The following is a 20,251-nucleotide window of genomic DNA, read 5'->3' as shown; positions in this document are numbered from 1 at the left end:
ACTTCATTGCAGTGTTAACGTAAGCCTACTTGTGACATTAATAAATAAACTTTAAACTTTAGTTCAGGTTTTTGTCAATGATAATTCCCAGAGCGTTGATAGTGGGGAGATTCAGCGATGCTAATGCCATTGAATGTCAAGAGGCAATGGTTAGATACTTTGTTGTCGGAGATGGCTCTTGTTTAGTGAAAAAGTTCCTTTCATGACCTTGGGATCTTCCAGAGCACTTCCCAGCCAATCAAATACTTTCAAATTTAGTCACCAACTTGTGTACAAGCAACAATGCGATAATGACCAGATAATCTGTTTGATGGTTTCCTGGTTGACATTGCTTGCATGTGTCAATCTTCACCAGAAGCACCTGATCAACAGGTTGGATCTATTGTTCGTAGTGTCGGACATGCTGGGGGCGTTCTTGTTCGCCGTCAGTGTGAATGCCGGCAGGGCCTCAAGATCCTTAAGTCGCAGATCTCGCTGGCGAGATTATGATTTTGGATTTTCCCTGCCCCTTGCCGGCAATGTCGTCAGACTCACACCTATTAAGGGCATTTCTCTGCAGAGAAATGTGCCGTTTTTCTCACCAGAAACAACATTCTGCAATTTTTTGGTAAGATTTAGCTCCTTATCTCCAAAGTGGAAAGAATAAAAGATCTCAGTGACTGTGCAACTGAAGGTTTAACTTTAGAAGGAGCAATTCCTCAGCCAGAGCTCAGTGAAAAAATTGAATAATAATAAAATGAGTCAGATTTTTAAAACACTGAGATTCGTGGGTAATCTCGATAAAACATGTTATATAATTTATACTGCAATTGGAAATCTTGAAAATCACAGCGGCTTGTGTGCAAAGTGAACCTCCTCAAATATGACAACAGACTGAAGATTTTAGATTTAGTTAACGTTAAACACTCCTCTGTAACAGCCATTAGCCCATAAACTAACATGACTCTATTAGGGGTAAGTAGTAATTTGATGAAGAATGGGATTGGAGGTTCTGATGTTCCTGCAGGGTTATTTCACAAGTCGGTTTTATACAGCAACAGTACATGTCAGTTCAATTGTCCAGCTGCTAAAATACTCATGGTGTGACTTCCTGAGAGCAATGTGGATTTGGGAAAATAATGATGATCAAATACTGTTCAGAATATAATGGTTATTTTAGCAGCTGAGAGCATAAGAATATTGGCTGCAGAATGCAAGTTATCAGAATGAATAACATCGATGAAAAATGATTGATAGCTTGATGTTTCTCTCAAATACATTGGGAAGCGGTGAGAAATTTCAGAGTGGACTATTCTCTTAAATAAAAGCAAAAGACTGCAGATGCTGGACTCTGAAACAAAAACAGAAAATGCTGGAAAATCTCAGCAGGTCTGATAGCGTCTGTAGAGAGAGAGAATAGAGCTAATGTTTGAGTCTGGATGACCATTCATCAGAGCTGAAGCCAAAGAAAATAGGACAAGATTCATACTGTGGGGAGAGGGGGGAGGGGGGGGGGGGGGCGGGGGTGAGTTGTTTGTGTTATTGACCAAGATGTCGTAGACAAAGGAAAAAGGGAATTTAATTGGCGATGATAAATGCTAAGAATGGTGCTAATAGCAGCCCTTAAGAGATAAGAATGTGTAAATAGCAGAACAAAGATGCAGAGTGTCAAAAGACTTCCTGAGGCATATGGCAGATGGCCCTAATGGGGTTGGGGGAGGGAGGAAACAAGATAGAAAGTGACATTTCAAAGTGGACAAATCAAACAATGGAAGAAATTAAAATTAAAAATATATACTAGGAATATAAAGAAATGAAAATTGATGAACAAGATAAAAAGAAATGAAGTAAAATTAAATAAATGAAAATGGATTGGAGGTGGAGGAGACAGGTCAACCTCTGAAGTTATTGAACTCAGTGTTCAGTACGGGAGGTTGTAATGTGCCTAATCAGAAGATGATGTACTGTCCCTCCAGTTTGCATTGGGCTTCACTGGAACATTGCAACAGGCAAAGGACGGATATGTGGACAAGAGAAAAGGATGACGTGTTGAAATAGCAAACGACAGGAAGGTTTGTGCCCTGCTTGCGGACGGACAGATGTCATCCAGTCTGCATTTAATCTCTCCTATGTTGAGTAGACCGCATTGGGAGCAGTGAATGCAATAGACCAGATTAAATGAGGTGTGCGCCATGTGCTGCTTCACCTGAAAAGAGTGTTTGGGAGGAGGTAAAGGGGTAGGTGTTGCACCTTCTATGATTGCCGTGGGTGAGGTGTTAGATGCAATGAAGAAGTGGACCAAGGTGTCCCAGAGGGAACGGTCCCCGCGGAGTGCAGACGGGGGAGTGAGGGGAAGATGTGTTTGGTGGTGGCAGCATGCTCGAGTTAGCGGAAATGGCGGAAGATGATCCTTTGAATGCGGAGGCTGGTGGGGTGGAAAGTGAGGGCAAGAGGGACCCCAGCCTGGTTCTGGGAGGGAAGGGAGGGGTGGGAGATGGGTCAGCCCGTCTATTCACTTCTTGGCCAGTTGCTTTAGCAATCGCTGCTCTCGCCATAGTGATGATGTTCCCGGCTGGACCAGCAGGGAGATGCAACTCATTGTGTTGTCAAGAGTGATAAAATTCACTGTTTTCTTAAATGACAGTCTAATATTAAGTCTTCTCCTTCAGAAAATCTAGTAAACTGGATACAGTTTGCATTCGGGCAAACATTGCATCCTTTGCAGAAAAAGCTGCTTTCATTTGTATGTTCAGTTTAATTGAATGACAGAAGTATTGAATAATTGCATTACCCCAGTATTTATCAGAGAAACCTAAAAGATGAGTATCTGAATAGCTGGCAATGTGTATATGCACTGATATGTGGGTGTGAACTTCGCAGCAGGGTTAAGTGCATCAGGGTGAGGTAAAGCTATAGATATATGGCATGAACGGTGATTAATAGAGATTTTTGGTAGGTGAGTGAAGTGCGGGCAGCAAATTTAGCAACATTTGAGGCAGTTGGTTCAGTTGTGAGGATATTTCATTCGAAGACACGTTCACTTATTTTCCCCACTTCGTGAGACCAGTGAATACCTTATGACACTGCATCCAGCCTCTTGGGCTAAATGCTGAAATTGACTTCAATGGCTATCTGCTCCCACTGCCTTTGCAGTGTTTGTCTGGAGTGCCTTAAGGTCTCCAGTGGATAGAGGACCACTCTCCCCCTTCTACTCCATCTCTTGGACCAAAGCCTACAGTGCAGCATCTAAGATTCTTGGAGCACACTCTTCTGTTCTGTTGCGCCATTTGTCAATGTTCTTCTCCGTGTTTCTACTTGTGTGGAGCTCACTGCCACAAGAAATCCTCGTTCAGATGTATTTAAGGGGCAATTAGGTAAGTACATGGGAAATAAAGCAATTGAAGGTCCTGCTATTCGGGTTCGATGAAGATGGATGGGGTGAACCTTGTGTGGAAAATAAAGACCCGCATTAGTCAATATAGCTGATTTGCCTGTTTCTTTGCAGTCGACTTCTTGCACTTGGCCAAATCAATAAGTGTTTAATCCATTATACTCAGTCAAGTCGTTAGTGAGTAACTTTTGTGCTCATTCCATTATTGCTTCCGATATCAGCAGGTAACATCCCTCCTTCACCTCAGATTCCCTCTTGCTTCTGATGCTTTATGTCTGACTTCAAATCGTTTTGATACTTCAGGCATCTGGCCCTTGTTTCTTCTGATCTTAGTTACCAAACTACCAATCATTTTAGAGATTTTATTGCCATTGACTATGTGATAGAACATATTGAAAGATGAGGCAAAATCAACTATTTTGTTTATCGTCTTTGCTGTACGTTGTGATAAAGCTTCACTTTAAATGCCTCTGAGTGCAGTCTTTGTGGTTAAAATTTCTGAATCAATTGTTGAGAAAATTGTTGAAATCACAATTGCTTTGCAGATATAAAATGGGCAGCTAAGTATGTAACATGGCAGGAAGTGTGCATGCAGGCATCCCTTGTCAGAGGTAAAGACCAAAGTATAGGATCTGCACCATTCTTGCTGAGTGCAAGAGAGCCAAGTCTATATGTGGCCAAACCAATGAATCTTCCAGTATTAAAAAAACGTCCTGAATGTGGAGCTGAGTGACAGATTATCTTTCTCGAATATCAGTCACAAATCGCGTACACTATCTTTCCATGTAAGGGCATGTTCTATCCATAACCTTTAAAACATGAACCAGTTTGGAATCTTCTGGAACTAACATTGCTTTTAAAAATTCTCAAAATGTTGCAAAGAAAGGCCGCTGAGAGCCACCTCACTTGATCTGTGGATTCAGACTGCCACACGGACTTGAAAGGACAAAAGGACATGATCCACACTAAGAAGTGTCAATGCTCATATTATGAGACCATCCAGTAAAGTTCTCTGGACTTGAGTGTGTCTTTTTAGGGCAAAAGGCAGTGTTTGTCTCACACCCCAAGGGTAAATGTTTGCACACAAACACTCAGATTGTAGCTAATTAATTTAAGCTCAATGTGATATTTGAAAGGACCTGTACTTGAAAGGATCTGTGTGACATAGGGCGGGATTTTATGGCCTCGTCCATCCCAAAACCATAAAATCCCGCCCGAGGTCAATGCCCCTTGCCTGCTCTGATTTCCATGGCGGGCAGGCTAGCAAAATTCTGGCCATAGTTTTATTTAGGATGACACATGAATAAATAATTGTCTTTATTTAAACCCTTGGAAAGCTTGCTGCTGGTTATTCAAATTGACCGCATACTCGAGGATTAAGAAATGCACACATCTTGGTTTTCCAAAACATACTGATTACGGACAGTAAGGGAAGGGAACAGGGATTTCAGTTCCCCCTCATCCCTGTCCATAACACCACTCGGATGTTCGCAATCACTTATTTTACCCTACACGATCCAGGGACTGATTCAGCCAACTGTTCAATTTTTTACTTCCCTAACTGACTTGTCCTGAAGTTGCTGTACACAATCAGCAGCAAATACTGTATGAATTGTTAAGTACCTGGTTCAATGGATGTTATCAGCAAGTATAGCCTGCAGGAAACGTGTTTATCGTGCAGAACAACTCATTATAAGACAGTGATGTATTGCAATATACCTTATGCTCTAATATCACTGTAGGACACTACAGAGTGGTTTTCTTTCATGGTTCTATATTCTGCAATTTTCAGGCGTAGTAACAATGACAAAGCCCTTGAGTGCAGTGAAAGTAGGAAGGAACTTAAACTTGGAATTAGGAGGGCTAAAAGGGGCCATGAAATGTCTTTCGCAAACAGAGTCAAGGAGAATCCCAAGGTTTTTTATGTATATATTAGAAGCAAGAGGGTAGCAAGATAAAGAGTAGGCCCACTCAAGGACAGTGGAGGGAAGTTATGCGTGGAACCACAGGAAATGGGTGAAATCCTTAATGAGTACTTTTTATCAATATTCACCAAGGAGAAGGACATGACGGATGTTGAGGTCAGGGATAGGTGTGTGAACACTGTAGAGAACATCAATATATCAAAGGAGGAAGTGTTGAGTATCCTAAATTTCATTAAAGTAGACAAGTCCCAGGGCCGGATGGGATCTATCCCGGGTTACTGCGGGAGGCAAGGGGAGAAATAGCTGAGGCCTTAACAGATATCTTCACATCCTCTTTGACCACAGGTGAGATTCCAGAGGACTGGAGAATAGCCAATGTTGTTCCCTTGTTTAAGAAAGGAAACAGGGATAATCCAGGAAATTATAGGTTGGTGAGCCTGTCATCAGTGGTGGGGAAGCTTTTGGAGAAGATACTAAGGGACAGGATATATGCACATTTGGAGGAAAATGGACTGGTTAGTGACAGGCAGCATGGTTTTGTACGGAGAAGGTCATGCCTTACCAACTTGATTGAATTTTTTGAAGAGGTGACAAGGCAAATTGATGAGGGAAGGGCTGTGGATGTCGTTTATATGGACATTAGTAAGGCGTTTGACAAGGTCCAACATAGCAGACTGGTATAAAAAATAAAATCACATGGGATTTGGAGTGGGCTGGCTAAATGGATACAGAACTGGCTTGGTATAGAAGACTAGAAAGTAGCAGTAGAAGGATACTTTTCAGAATGGAGATCTGTAGCTAGTGGTGTTCTGCAGGGATCAGTGCTGGGACCTCTGTTGTTTGTAGTGTATATAAATGATCTGGAGGAAAATGTGGGTGGTCTGATTAGTAAGTTTGCAGATGACACAAAGATTGCCAGAGTTGTTAATAGTGCTGAGGATTGTGAGAGGATACAACAGGATATAGATAGATTGGAGACTTGGGCACAGAAATGGCAGATGGAGTTTAATCCGGACAAATGCAAGGTGATGCGTTTTGGAGGATCAAACTTAGGTATGAATTATACTGTAAATGGCAGACCCTTAGGAACATTAACATACAGAGGGAAATGGGCGTGCAGGTCCACAGTTCCCTATAAGTAGCAATGCAGGTTGCCAAGGTGATTAAGAAGGCAAATGGCATGCTTGCCTTCATCAGCTAGGGCATTGAGTACAGGAGTTGGGAAATCATGTAGCTACTATATAAAACCTTGGTTAGGCCACATTTGGAGTATTGCATGCAGTCGTGCTCACCATACTACCAGAAAGATATGGAAGCTTCGGAGAAATTGCAAAGAAGGTTCACCAGGATTTTGCCAGGTCTTGAGGGTGTTGGCTATGAGGAGAGGTTGAATAAACTAGAATTGTTTTCACTGGAAAAACGGGAGCTGACGGGAGACCTGTTCAAGGTCTACAAAATTGTGAGAGGCACAGACAGGGTGGATAGTCAGAGGCTTTTTCCAAGGGTAGAAGTGTCAATTACAAAGGGACACAGGTTCAAGGTGAGAGGGGGAAAGTTTAAGGGAGATGTGTGGGGAAGTTTTCCATGCAGAGAGTGGGGGGTGCCTGGAACACGCTGCCAGAGGACGTGGTGGAAGCAGTCGCATTAGCAACATTTAAGAGGCATCTGGATGGGTACATGAATAGGGAGGAAATAGAGGGATATGGACTGAGGAAGGGCAGAAGGTTTTTTTTAGTTAGAGTATCATGATCAGCACAGGCTTGGAGGGCTGAAGGGCCTGTTCCTGTCCTGTACTTTTCTTTGTTCTTTGTTCTATTGGAATAATAAAATGGAAATTTTGAACGGGGAACACTCAGGTGTATTAATCCATTGAATAATTCATATATTTTTTCATTTTCTGAGAAGAGTGATACTTCTGATCAACACTCAACGTTACAGTAATGAAAATCTAAGGAATAGACTCATAGATATAATTGTTCAAATAAAATTTATTACGTACACCAGTTTTATTCCATAAACTAATTTTTATAGGTCATATGTTTAGTATTTATTACTGGGGGCGTATGAGAAATCCAATTCTTTAATGAGACTCATCAGAGAATTGAAGAAAACTGATTATCTCTGTACATGAGAACACCATAGCCAGCTGGAGCTGTCACAAAATGAATAAACTATGGAAAATGAAGTCAAATTACCAATTTCAGTCAGTCCTCCTCAGGCTGATGACTTGACTCTTGCGTGAGCGAGATGTCTGCCAACACTTGCCAGCCTCTCCTCCCCTGCCCACTCCCCTAGGCTAGCTCAGGATCTGCATCCTCTACTACTGAGAATAGGAAGGAGAGTGGATCTCTGTCGCACACGTTCACTGTTGAATACTGTGACCCAGGAAAACTGATGTGCTAGTGGGCGTGCCTCAAGAAGCCCATCATGGTTGAGATCACTGAACCTGCTTCATTGTTACCGGTTCACGTAAAGCAGTTCAGTGGTCTCTCTGCAACGTCATCTTAGACTTGATACTGCATATAATGGAGTGTCTGCAGAGCCTGTACCTTTCTCTGTGTTACACAGATTGACAAACATCTGAATGGACACACACATGAACATTAAATAAAGACTGATTGCAAACATGCAACAGCATTGTCTCCTACACAATAAAGAAGATGTCTATTATCACCCCGTTGCCTTCAGTACGTGCCAACCATGAGTCATTATAGCATATTTAGGTCTCTGACTAACCAATTCCCAAAAAAGAAAATGATGCACACTTAAATAAAATGAAAACAATTAAGTTCCCTCCACTCATCTTCACCCTTACTTTCAGATTAGGATCGGTTTGTCTTTCAGGGATTTAGTGACTTGATAAATGTCAACTTGTCTGCATGCAACCCCATCACACATTCTGTCCTGTCGATGTATTAGGTTGTAGCTAATCTTTCACTCAACCAAACTGTCACGTACTTTGGCCATTAATGCCATGTGGTCCTGAGGCTATTCACACATTCACCTATCTAGCTTAGTTTAACACTCACACAAATACAGAAGCCGGGATTTTCCAGCCCTGCCATGGCAAGACACGCCGCAGGAGATTTGGCAGCCTAGCCAAAAGACCATTGACATTCAGCGAGATCCCAGTGGTGCACAGGCCCAGTCAATTCCATCCATAGCCTGATGCCATCAGAGACAAGCCAATGCTAATATGACACCTACCAGGCAGGTCAAATGAGGCCATTGATCCTTTTCCTGCTCTGGACCCATGATCTTTGGTGAACCCCATGGTTGCTAACATCCTCTATGATCACCGTCAGGCTGCAGTGATCAGGCAGAAAGGTCTCCCCTTGTCAGTGCTTGGGAACAACTCCTCCCACTATTCCCAGACAGCCTGGAGGACAGTTTGCAGGGAGGCATCACTGAACTGTGGGGCTATTGGCTTTGACATCTCCAAAGTGAGATGGAAGGGGCTTGGACGTGATGATGGGGTCAATAAAATGGAGGTGGGGGAAAGTGATGGGGGTGACATTTGGGGTATCCTGAGGGGGATGAAGGGATGCACAAAAAGAATGAGTCAGACTCCTGACAAAAAGGAGGTAGACAAGAAAGCTGGGGCTTTGATGCAGAGCTACTCTGCTTGTCCAGCTGGCTCTTATGTAGCCCATCCAGATCTACTCCACTGTCACCTGATGGGATCCTCCAATAACATCTCAGCCTAACCACATAGTTACACGTGTTTCACAAATTCACTACAGTCCCTTTAAATTTTCCTACTAATCTTGTGGGATCTGGCTCCTGATGCGAAAGTGGAACTGGCACCGACTTCCGTTTCTACTACCAGGAATGGTAGCCATGGATTCAGTTGCACCCCAAGTCTCCAGAAACATATGATGCAACAGATTAAAGTCAAGAAACCCTGTTCAACGTTACTACATTTCCATATTTCTAACTTTTAGCTTCATACTAATGCTCAAATGTTGATGTAAATCTTAATTTGGAAAGCGACCTGAACCTAGAGTGACATAATACATATCTGCAAATATGGGAGCAGTTTTACTCATCATTCTCTTTGGGCCCGAACTAACTCGTGATGTTGGTAAATCAAAATTGTTTTGTGTTGTGGCTGTTCTGTAAATACACTTAATGTTAGCAGTGCAAGATGTAACATTGATAATAAATGTAATAAGGCTTCTCTGGAATGGGAAGAAATGTTGAATAGTCCAACATATTTATGCTATCAATCAAGATGAAGTGACTACGGTGTTGGATTACTCTATGTTGTGTATATATATTACATATTAGTAACGGCTGTACATTTATAATATATGGTTATGGAAGTTCAAATCTCTTTTATAAAAGTTATTAGCTGAATAACCCAACAAGATTCACATTTTAAAATTTTTACTGTAACATATGGCTAACAAAGACCATTACTGACTAAACACTATTTTCTCTTTGTAACAACTAGTTCTTTACACAACAGAGAAGATATTCCAAATTTAACTTTTAGCACGACCAAAGATTTCCCACCACAGTTGTACATTACACTGTCCCTGAAGTGGATACTTCATCCTCCAGGAACCAGCCTAAAATTGTTCTTGCATCCTAATGGATTGTTTCCTTATTACTTCCCAGCTGGATAACTTCTCATCACATAACTGGCTTTTTCTGTTCTACTGGAGATTCCTTCCCTCCAGCTCAAGTTTGGCAAATCTTCCAGATTTCTTCATGAATTCAGTCCATTCAATCTGAACATAAGCTTCCACCCACATTATTATTGGTGAATAATAGAGTCAGCATTTTCCTCTGCTTCAGGTGCAGGACAGCCTGTTTCTATCTCCTGCTCTCCGCCTCTAAGATGGCTGTAGACCACCACAAAACCAACTTAAGTCTTAGAAATGTGCAACATGCAGCAAACTGTTTACAGCCCGATACCAACAACACCTTTCTAGGACTTTGGAAGACATGATTTGAGCTGTTTTGAAGAAAGAACTTTTACATACTTCGCACTTAAATCCAATCAAAAGAAAACATAAAGAAGACAGTTAACCACAATAGGAAATTAACATACAGTGACGTTACTGCTATTGCAACTTTTTATAGAGATATGGATTTTTAAAAATCATATTACTAGAATTAGGGGGAGCTAAGGATGATGGGTAGGTAGTGACCAGATGAAATTTCAAACAATGCAGTCTCAAAACTGTTCCTGTTGTTCAAACATTTCCCAAACTGAATTGGAGCCCATGGCATTGCTCTAACTAGAACTTTCAAAACATTAAGGAAAGATTCATGAGATCTTGCTGACAAACCAGTTTCACGTGGATAAGATTTCTACTGTTTAATATTGATTTGGAGTCTAAAAAGTTAAAATATAGATGAATGTCAGCTTGCTGCCACCACATTTAACTCTCCTTGTGAGATCATTAAACTTTTACATTAGAAAGTGATCCGGGGGATAGGGATTTACCAATCACTGCCCGTATCACATCGGTCCACATGGTCCTAGCTGTTCTGCTAACAGATAGCTTTCCATTCACTTCCAAAGTTGTATCCCTCCTGTGTCTTATTTCAGTCAGAATATTTATAAGACTCTGTGGAAAGTTTGTTGTTCTCCATTTAATTGTTGGGATCTTCACCTTCCTGCATGTTGGCTCTGTTTTCAGTGCAGACCAGTCGCATGCTCAGCAACTGTCTCTTCACAAAGATTTACTCCACCCATTCCCCCCAAAATTTTCTTAACATGCCAGGTGCAATACACCACTGGCTGATGTTGATTGCATCTTCTGCCATTCATCAATATTAAAATGAACCGACTCCAAATTTCTGTCCATTGAGCAGGCAGATTGCAGGACTCAGAATTCCAGAGCTTTACTGGTTATGGTTGGTTTTACACATGGCAGAGGCTGATGCCAATGGAATTTTACCCCATTGACAGTCAATGGGGGGGGGGGTGAAATTCAACTTCAGTTGAGATGAAGGTACTGTGTGCAATGTAAAAAAGTTTGCCGATTATCTAGAGTTAGTTGGAAAGTAAGAGTTGAAGATGATCAGAGGGAAACAGGGAGGGTGAATGGTCAAGAGCACGGCAAATGGAATACAAGGTACCAACATGTGCATTTACCCAACCAGTATGAACGAAAGGTTATTAACCTGAAATAGAACTCAGATGCAGCCTAACTGCTGCACACTTGCAGCATTTTCTGTTTTTATTTCAGCTGTTGATAGAGTTTTGGATACCGAGGGAACTCTCAGGCTAATATCGTGGCAAGGTGAAATTGTGGTAGAAGATCAGCTACACTTTCCAGAATGGTGAAGCAGGCTCATGGGGCCAAATGGCTCACTCCTGCTTCTATTTCTTAGGTTTTTACATAACTTCAGCACAAGGATAGAATGGGTGATGGTGATTGGCCATCTGTTGTACACATCTGTTATAACTAGGACAATTTTTCCTTCCATTAACATATGAAGCTGAGTTTCTTGAAGAAGAAAACACTGGAGATAAAGTGTTATTGGAGAAATAGTGCACATTTTGTGGCAACTGTGGTGTATGGTTTGTACAGAGCATCTGGTATTGTATGCTTTTAAATTGTCTCTTGAATAGTATTTAAAAATGCAGGGAGAGAAAATTAGATTTCACTCTGCTTGGTATTTGAGTTCAGGATAGGGCAAAAAGTATGAATTTCCCAAGGTTGTTGCCCTCACCCCAGGGGCACTTTGAATATGTTGAAGACCATATCAGGGCTGGCCGTAATGAACCATTCTTGGCAGTAAACTAAAAATGGCATTAGTGGCTTTGCATATGTAAATAATATTTTCCAGAGGCCCTGTCCTGGAACATTGCTGTGATGAGCCTGGCGTGCTCAGTTATTACTTCTTGGCATCCCTTTCAGTGGTACTGAAAGGGACCATTGGAAGTCACCACGGAAAAGGCATGATTGTTTTAGTAATTTAGCATAACATGAAGCCAAGAGGAGCAGACATGCTTGTCCCTGCTCACAATTGCTAACCAACCCTGCAGACCTATCTGAGACCTTGCATGGAAGCCAAGCCAAATTGGAATTCTCACCATCAACAAGCTGCTCTATGGAAGCTCCATAGGTACCCATAACTCACTGGAAATATTAAGACGAGGGCTAACGCTCATTTTTGTTTCAGTCTCATGCCTGAAAATGAGCCTGAACCAATTTCTGCCTCACCTTTTAAAACATTTCCATAGATCTCTCATGATTTTGACAGAGTAGTTGACAGGAAAAAGACAATCTCAAATTAACCCCTGTACTTTATGGAACATTGTGCTTTATAGTTGACTTCTGTGTCTGTTACATCATCTATGATGTGCGGTCTTGCCAGCAAAAACAAAAGGGTCACAAAGAATTATGCTTGATGTATAACGTATAATGTTAATGACAAATTCCAAGGGAATAACTGCATCCAGCAAATGTCACACACAGGCATGCGCGCACATGCACAAATGGAATGACTTTCTACCTGGTGCTATCTTTCTGCTCATGATTTATTGATGGGAAAGTAGGGTTATATGCATTTATTACCTTAAAAAGGCCTCTGCTGGTTTTCCAAATCTAGATTGGATTTACAGACATGTTAGTGGTATAACAATTAACAAGCTAAAATTTGATTCTCATTTAATGAGTGACTAAGTTTCCTCACGGTTAAGGAAATGAAATAGAAAACCAGATAAATATTAAGAAGATCCTCTGTTCAATTGCTGGTTGAGTTAGCTGACCTCAGCGAGGACATGATATTACCATAATGTACACTTGGATGGGTGCAGAGAAAATCATACAGGCCTCAACTTAGTGATCACCTTTTTAGTGGAACCCTGACCCCACTGAAAATGTGCCTGTGTGGATGTGAGCTTGGGACTGGTTGGGGTTCTTCTGTTCTCCTCCTGTAGCTGAATAGCCCAAGAATCTTTAAGACAACAGCCATGCTCTTATTCAACTACGGAGCAGGCTGGATGTGCCGAATGGCTTGCTCCGACTCCTAATTCATATGTTATAAACAGTTTTATGTTTTATTTGAAATGTTTCCTTCCTATGGAGTACTTCTAAGAAATTGTTCACATTACTATTCACTTTGGAGGTAATGTAGCACAGTTTCTATGGCAATTTGACATAATGATGAAGTGTTCAGGGAAACTGCATCATTATCATCTGCATTAATTTTTATATATATATACCATCCCCAGGAGTAATATTTTAATGCCCCTTTTATTAATTGCCCATACATGACACACAGCTAGCATAAACTTTCCAGCATCACATTATGCTCATGGACTGATTTAATGATGTACATCTAAAAATGTCAGGCTCTATCCACAGCAAGAACAGCATAGCAACGGCAGCAAGTAGCACTTATTCCTTCCAGTCAAGATTCCTCATGGAGATTTCTGATCAGCAGAGACACCAGTTATTTTCAAACTATTTGACTAATTCAGATGTTCCTAAACCCTTGTGTGCCTCAGCAACCTTACATTCAGATCTCATTAAAGACCCAAGCAGATTCTCCAATATTTCCAGCCCAGTAATTACTGACATACTTATCTAGCTCATATGTAGAAAATACTGGAAAATGTAATTTTTAGGCAGGAAAGCCACTCATGCAATGAATCATCAAGTACAGAGGGACACTTGCTTTCACACTGCATGCATTAGCTCTGGAATATTGAGCAGGTGACAATAGAAGAACAGTTTTCACAACGCACATAAATAATATCTGAAACACAAAAACAGAAAATGCTGGGAAAACTCATCAGGTCTGGCAGCATCTGTGGAGAAAAACAGAGTTAACATTTTGAGTCGGTATGACTCTTCAGAGCTGAAGAGGGGTAGAAATGTGATGGGTTTTACACTGGTGAGGAGAAGGGTAAAGCAAGAATACAATGTAAGGGATAAGCTGGAGCTCAGGAGAGATTTGACAAAGATGTCATAGATACAAGACAAAGGAAGTGGTAATGATAGTATTACCATTTTGGAGATGGACCGAGTGATGGTGAAAGTGGGGTGGAAACTGGAAGCAAATTTGATGAATTTTTCCAGGTCCAGATGAAAGTATGAAGTGGCACTGATACAATCATCGATGTAACAGAAAATGAGTTGTTGGAGGGGACCTGAGTAGAACTGGAACAAGAAATGTTCCACCTACCCCCCAAAAAGAGAGGCATAACTGGAGCCCATGCAGGTACCCAGAGCCACACCTTTTATCTGGAGGAAGTGAGACAAGTTAAAAGAGAAATCGTTAAATGAAGGTACACATTCAGCCAGGTGGCGGAGAGTGAACTGAAACTCAAATATTGATTTCTGAAAGTTAGTGAGCTTAATCATGTCTTTTATATTGTCTGCTTGTTCATATGGTATGCTTGCCTTTATAGGACGGGGTATGCATATGGTATGCTTGCCTTTATAGGACGGGGTATAGAGTATAAAAGCTGGAGTCTGATGATGCAGCTGTATCGAACGCTGGTTAGGCCACATTTGGAGTACTGCATCCAGTTCTGGTCGCCGCACTACCAGAAGGACGTGGAGGCATTGGAGAGAGTGCAGAGAAGGTTTACCAGGATGTTGCCTGGTATGGAGGGTCTTAGCTATGAGGAGAGATTGGGTAGACTGGGGTTGTTCTCCTTGGAAAGACGGAGAATGAGGGGAGATCTAATAGAGGTATACAAGATTATGAAGGGTATAGATAGGGTGAACAGTGGGAAGCTTTTTCCCAGGTCGGAGGTGACGATCACGAGGGGTAACGGGCTCAAGCTGAGAGGGGCGAGGTATAACTCCGATATCAGAGGGACGTTTTTTACACAGAGGGTGGTGGGGGCCTGGAATGCGCTGCCAAGTAGGGTGGTGGAGGCAGGCACGCTGACATCGTTTAAGACTTACCTGGATAGTCACATGAGCAGCCTGGGAATGGAGGGATACAAACGATTGGTCTAGTTGGACCAAGGAGCGGCACAGGCTTGGAGGGCCGAAGGGCCTGTTTCCTGTGCTGTACTGTTCTTTATTCTTTGTTTGTTCTTTGCTGTTCCGAAAGATACTTTAATTAATTAACAGGAAGCAGTTTTGTTAGAAGCTGCGTAAAACTCAATTGATTCAGTGATGACCTACAGTGAAGAAAATCTGCCATCCTTCCCCAGTGTGGCCTATATGTGACTGCAGTCACTCAAAATGTGGTTGACTCTTACCTGCTCTCTGAAGTGGCATAGCAAGCTGTTCATTCAGGTTAGCAAGGGATGGGAAATAAATGGTCTCTTTGCCAGTGTCACGCACATACATCCCAGGCATGAGTGTCTTTTGAAGAGGAAAATTATGTCAAATCAATGTTCTTAACCTTTTTCTAGTTGTGGAGTTAACCAGTTGTTACAAGGAGGCAAAAAAGAGCTTAATATTGTTTGCTGCTTAGATTGTGGGCTGGGATTGGCCAAGGCCGTTCAGTATCTCAAAATAGCTTTATTTTACCATTGCAATGTGCATTTACATGTTTACTTTCTGTATGCACGAATTCACATCATATTTGAGTTATATTTCAGCTAAATGCATCGGAAGAAGAAAAAAATAACTGTGTTCATTGCAACAAATGTCTTGATTTATATTTCTGTTCTTTATTTCAGCTGATGGCTGTACAGATTGGTCTGTGGACTACAAGAAGTATCAAGTTCTCCTGGGGGAACCGGTGCGAGTGAAATGTGCATTATTTTATGGATACATCAGGGCAAACTACACCATAGCTCAGAGTTCAGGACTTAGCTTGATGTGGTACAAAAGTAGCGGTCATGGTGACTTTGAAGAGCCGATACCATTTGATGGAATTAGAATGAGCAAAGAAGAGGACTCCATCTGGTTTCGTCCAACAGAACTGCAGGATGGTGGACTGTTTTCCTGTGTACTGAGGTATGATGATCCCTCACTGAATAGTATATTAAGAAAGAATTTCTAAATGTTTCGAAATCACAACATTCATGTAGTAATGATTAACAAGCTTGTACTTAGAGGTCCAATTGCATTAAGGTCATGCTACAGGACTAATCATCCCGAGGATCAGATGAACACTGCAGAGTCTGGCTTCAAACCCCAACATGGCAGCTAGTAGAATTTAAGTGGTAGTATGGCTGAATGGTCAAAGCCATTGGATTAAGACTCCAGTCTCTGCGAAGGCATGGGCTCGAATCCCGCTGCTATCTATAACTCTACAAGCAGGATTTTCCAGCTCATCCTGCATGATGGATCATCTGGTCCTGTTGAAGTCAAAGGAGATTTGAATGGCTCACCACACCTCCGTGGTGAGGCCAGAAATTCCTGGCCTATGTTTTCCTGTGTGTTAGGGCTCTCCAGATAGCAATCTTTTAAAATAAGCAGGGACGCTGCCACTGCACCACAAGACTTCCATCCCATAAATATCCCTTTAAAATAAGCAGTTAAAGACTACTTGAATGTATAGTCACAGCAATGTAAGTTGTTTATGGGATGGAAGTCTTGTGGTGCAGTGGTAGCGTCCCTACTTCTGGGCCAGAAGCTCAGTGTTGAGCTTCTGGCCCAGTTCAGGACTTGGTGGCCAGGAAAAGTACAGTCATAATATGGCCAAACAGTTTGACTATCAACCTGTAAATCCTTCTGATACACCTAGTGGCAGTTTATGAAGAGGAGAAGAGTTTCCTGGTCAGTCATAGTGCAGAAAGCAAAACACTGCAGCACTTTGTCAGATGCAACCATGGGCCAAACCAATGGAAATCTATGGTCACCAATCCTCTCTTAGGGCAAACCCCTCTGAAGGAGTAGGAAGATGACTTTGGGATTTCCCACCCACTGCCCTCAGAATCAGTGGGGAATGCATCTCAGCCAATACAGGTTGCCCAGCAGCCATTCAACATTAAGTGGGGTGTTAATTGACTAAAGGTGAGATTTTCGCCTCCATCTGGGGAGCAAGACGTGCCTTAGGGAGCTACCAGCCAATTGGTTGGTTTGAGCATTGGCCACTATTGGGACAAAAGTCAGTCCCCAAAGAAAAAGAGTGAATAGAGGTTAGACTGAAGGCAGGTCAAAAGTATTGGCAGGGCCTGGATGGCAGAACTCAGTGAGGGGAGGGAAGAGAAGTCAGGTTTAAGAAGCTGGTGAGTCAGGGGTGAGAAAGGGGTCTGACATTGGACAGTGCCCCTGGGCACAGCGACCCCCAAAGGTGATATTTTAGGGGCAGCAGAGTGGCACAGTGGTTAGCACTGCTGCCTCACAGCACCAAGGACATGGGTTTGATTCCCAGCTTGGGTGACTGTCTGTGTGGAGTCTGCATGTTCTCCCTGTGTCTGCGTGGGTTTGCTCCAGGTGCTCCGGTTTCCTCCCACAGTCCAAAAGACCTGCTGGTTAAGTGCATTGGCCTTGCTGAACCCTCCCTCAGTGTACCCGAACAGGCGCTGGAGTGTGGTGTCTCGGAGATTTTCACAGTCACTTCATTGCAGCGTTAATCTAAGCCTACTTGTGACACTAATAAATAAACTTTAAACTTTCGCCACCTTGCAGAACACCAGCCCCATATGCAGCTATATCTGCGGAACTTCTCGCATGGCTTGGATCTCCCCTTGCTGCGGGTAAATTAGTGGTGAGCGGTGGGATAAAGCATGCAAGTTGCCATTAATTGGCCTCTTAAGAGCCTCAACAGGCCGAAGGGTGGGGTGGGCCATCCCGACACCTCCACTGCTCCCTGTGAAATGAGAAACAGATAATAGGGTGGAAGGGAAAACGCTGGACAGGCCACAGGTTCCATTTTATAAGTTCCACTGCCTTCAAAGCTGCCTGTACAGACTGAAAAAAAAAATTTATGTTTACAATAATGTTTTAAGAAAATATAAATTGTTAAATTTAAAAGACTAAATGCTCTCTCGTTTGCCTTTTGCCATCTGTGTAGCCGTATGTGTAATAAGAATTGAGTTGTTCACTAATCATAGCAATAAATGCTTTACAGCATGATAACATTTTTACAAACGCAGTTCAGATTTTGGTAACATTTTTCAATACATTTATGAGAAAATCAGCCTGGTCTTCAGAGGTCAGCTTTAAAAAGTGCTGCAAGGCTGTCGCTAGCATTGAGAAATGTCACTCAGGCGTTAGCGTGGATATGACCAAGAATAAGTCAGCTAAATTGCCTGTCAAAAGAATGGATATTGTAAACTATTCTGCAGTGATTTTACCTCAGTTAATTTTTTGCCTGACACTTTATAATGGTCCATGTTTGGTATTTATCACTTGTTACCATAGCAATGAAATTCAAATGCTCAGATATTCACTGAGCAGGTTCTACATTTGGCGGCAGCCATTTGTTTCTGGTAATAGCGAATGGACAGAGTGCTGGGAGATATCATTGTTACCTTACAATTAACAATAAATATTCTCTGGCATGAATGCCTTCCAATAACCTTGCTAAAGGAACACCCTGTTGACATTAGAATCCTGTAGTCTGATAAACTATAAAGTTATTTGACTGCAGTAAGACAGTAACTGGGTATTAAGGTATTTCTGACATGGTGTTGCCAGCAGAGGTGAAAAATCAGTTCCAAAAACAGAAAATGCTGAAAAATCTTAGCGTCTGTGGAGAGAGAATAGAACAAATGTTTCAAGTCTGGATGATTCTTTGTCAGAGTTCAGGGTGGCACAGTGGTTTGCACTGTTGCCTCACAGAACCAGGGACCCGGGTTCAATTCCAGCCTTGGGTCACTGTCTGTATGGGGTTTGCACATTCCCCCCGTGTCTATGTGGGTTTCCTCCGGGTGCTCCTGTTTCCTCCCAAAGTCCAAAGATGTACGGGTTAGGTAGATTGGCCATAATAAATGGGATTACGAGGATAGGGCGGAGGGGAAGACCACGGTGCGATGCTCTTTTGGACCATCCCTGCAGACTCAATGGGCGGGATTTTAGCAGCTCACCCACCCATTGATGGGCGGAACGAGCTGATAAAATTGCGCGAGAGCCGAGAAACCAGGATTATGTCCAATTTCTTGACCCGTGTAATCTTACGAGAGCCGGATTTCCAGTGAGGTCAGCCTCTCGCCGGAAATGGGCGAGAGGCTGAATAATTTATTTAAATATGTTATAACGTGAATTAGCATGTGTTTAGTGAGCCCGGCGCTCAATCATCCAGACTTGCTTGCCTTTATGGCCTCGCCGGGAGATGCTGTCTCTGGTGAGGGAAACAACTGCTCCCCATGAACAGTGGAACCGGAGGCCATTGAGGCCCCCTGGGGAAGCAGAGTGCGGGGGGGGGGGGGGAGGTGGGTGCCCTTTGAGCAGTGACCTTGCTCCTTGGCAATGCCCAGTGGGCACCTTGACACTGTCCAGCAGGCAGTACCAGGGGGCATGGCCTATGGGGGCAGGACTTGAAGGTGCAGGGTACGAAGGGTACTTCCCAATTGGGGGTGGGGGGAGAGGGGGGCCCGCTGTCACTTTGGATCAGGGGGGAGGGGGCTAGATGTGTGTGCGTTGTGGGGCTCCTGATTGGCCACAGGCCCCCATGATTGCAAGGGGGGCGGAGCTGATTGAGACTGCCTACACTGTGGGTTTCGCAATTAGCTGCAGGCCCGTACGATTGCGGGGCGGGGCGGGGGGGGGGAGGACAGAACTGGTTGAGGCTGCCTGCAGCAGCAGTAGCCTGACAGCTCTCTCTCTCTCTCTCTCTTTGTCAGACCCCTGCTGCTGGAATTGCACATGTGCAGCATCAGAGATCTGCACATGTGCAGTAGCTCCCTCTACAGGCTGGCTGACGAATCAAGCCCAGCCCATTGCCTGCAGCAGCTAGAAACAGTCTGGACCATATTTTCAATGATTAAGATTGGATGTGAAAATCACCCAAGAAACAACTCAGGAACTCTCCCATTTTCACGCTGGCTGGACACTTAGAATCAATCTCGTAAAATTCTGCCCAATGGGCAGAATGGCCTCTTTCTGCACTGTAGGGTTTCTATGGGTTC

The 20,251-nt window shown here is 42.9% G+C and overlaps 1 protein-coding gene across 1 annotated transcript in view; it reads left to right on the top strand.

The window, feature by feature from the left end:
- Positions 1–20,251, top strand: part of il1rapl1b (interleukin 1 receptor accessory protein-like 1b) — a 904,912-nt gene that overhangs the window by 141,993 nt on the left and 742,668 nt on the right. Inside the window, exon 2 of the mRNA XM_078231991.1 lies at positions 15,911–16,190. Within this exon, the coding sequence (XP_078088117.1) occupies positions 16,051–16,190 (140 nt within the window). The 5' untranslated portion in view covers positions 15,911–16,050. The remainder of the gene's footprint in view (positions 1–15,910; positions 16,191–20,251) is intronic.

This window comes from Mustelus asterias, chromosome 17 (assembly GCF_964213995.1).
Source record: "Mustelus asterias chromosome 17, sMusAst1.hap1.1, whole genome shotgun sequence".
Lineage (NCBI taxonomy): Eukaryota > Metazoa > Chordata > Chondrichthyes > Carcharhiniformes > Triakidae > Mustelus > Mustelus asterias.
Note: the sequence above shows the minus strand (reverse complement) of the source record. Positions and strands in the feature narration are given on the sequence as shown.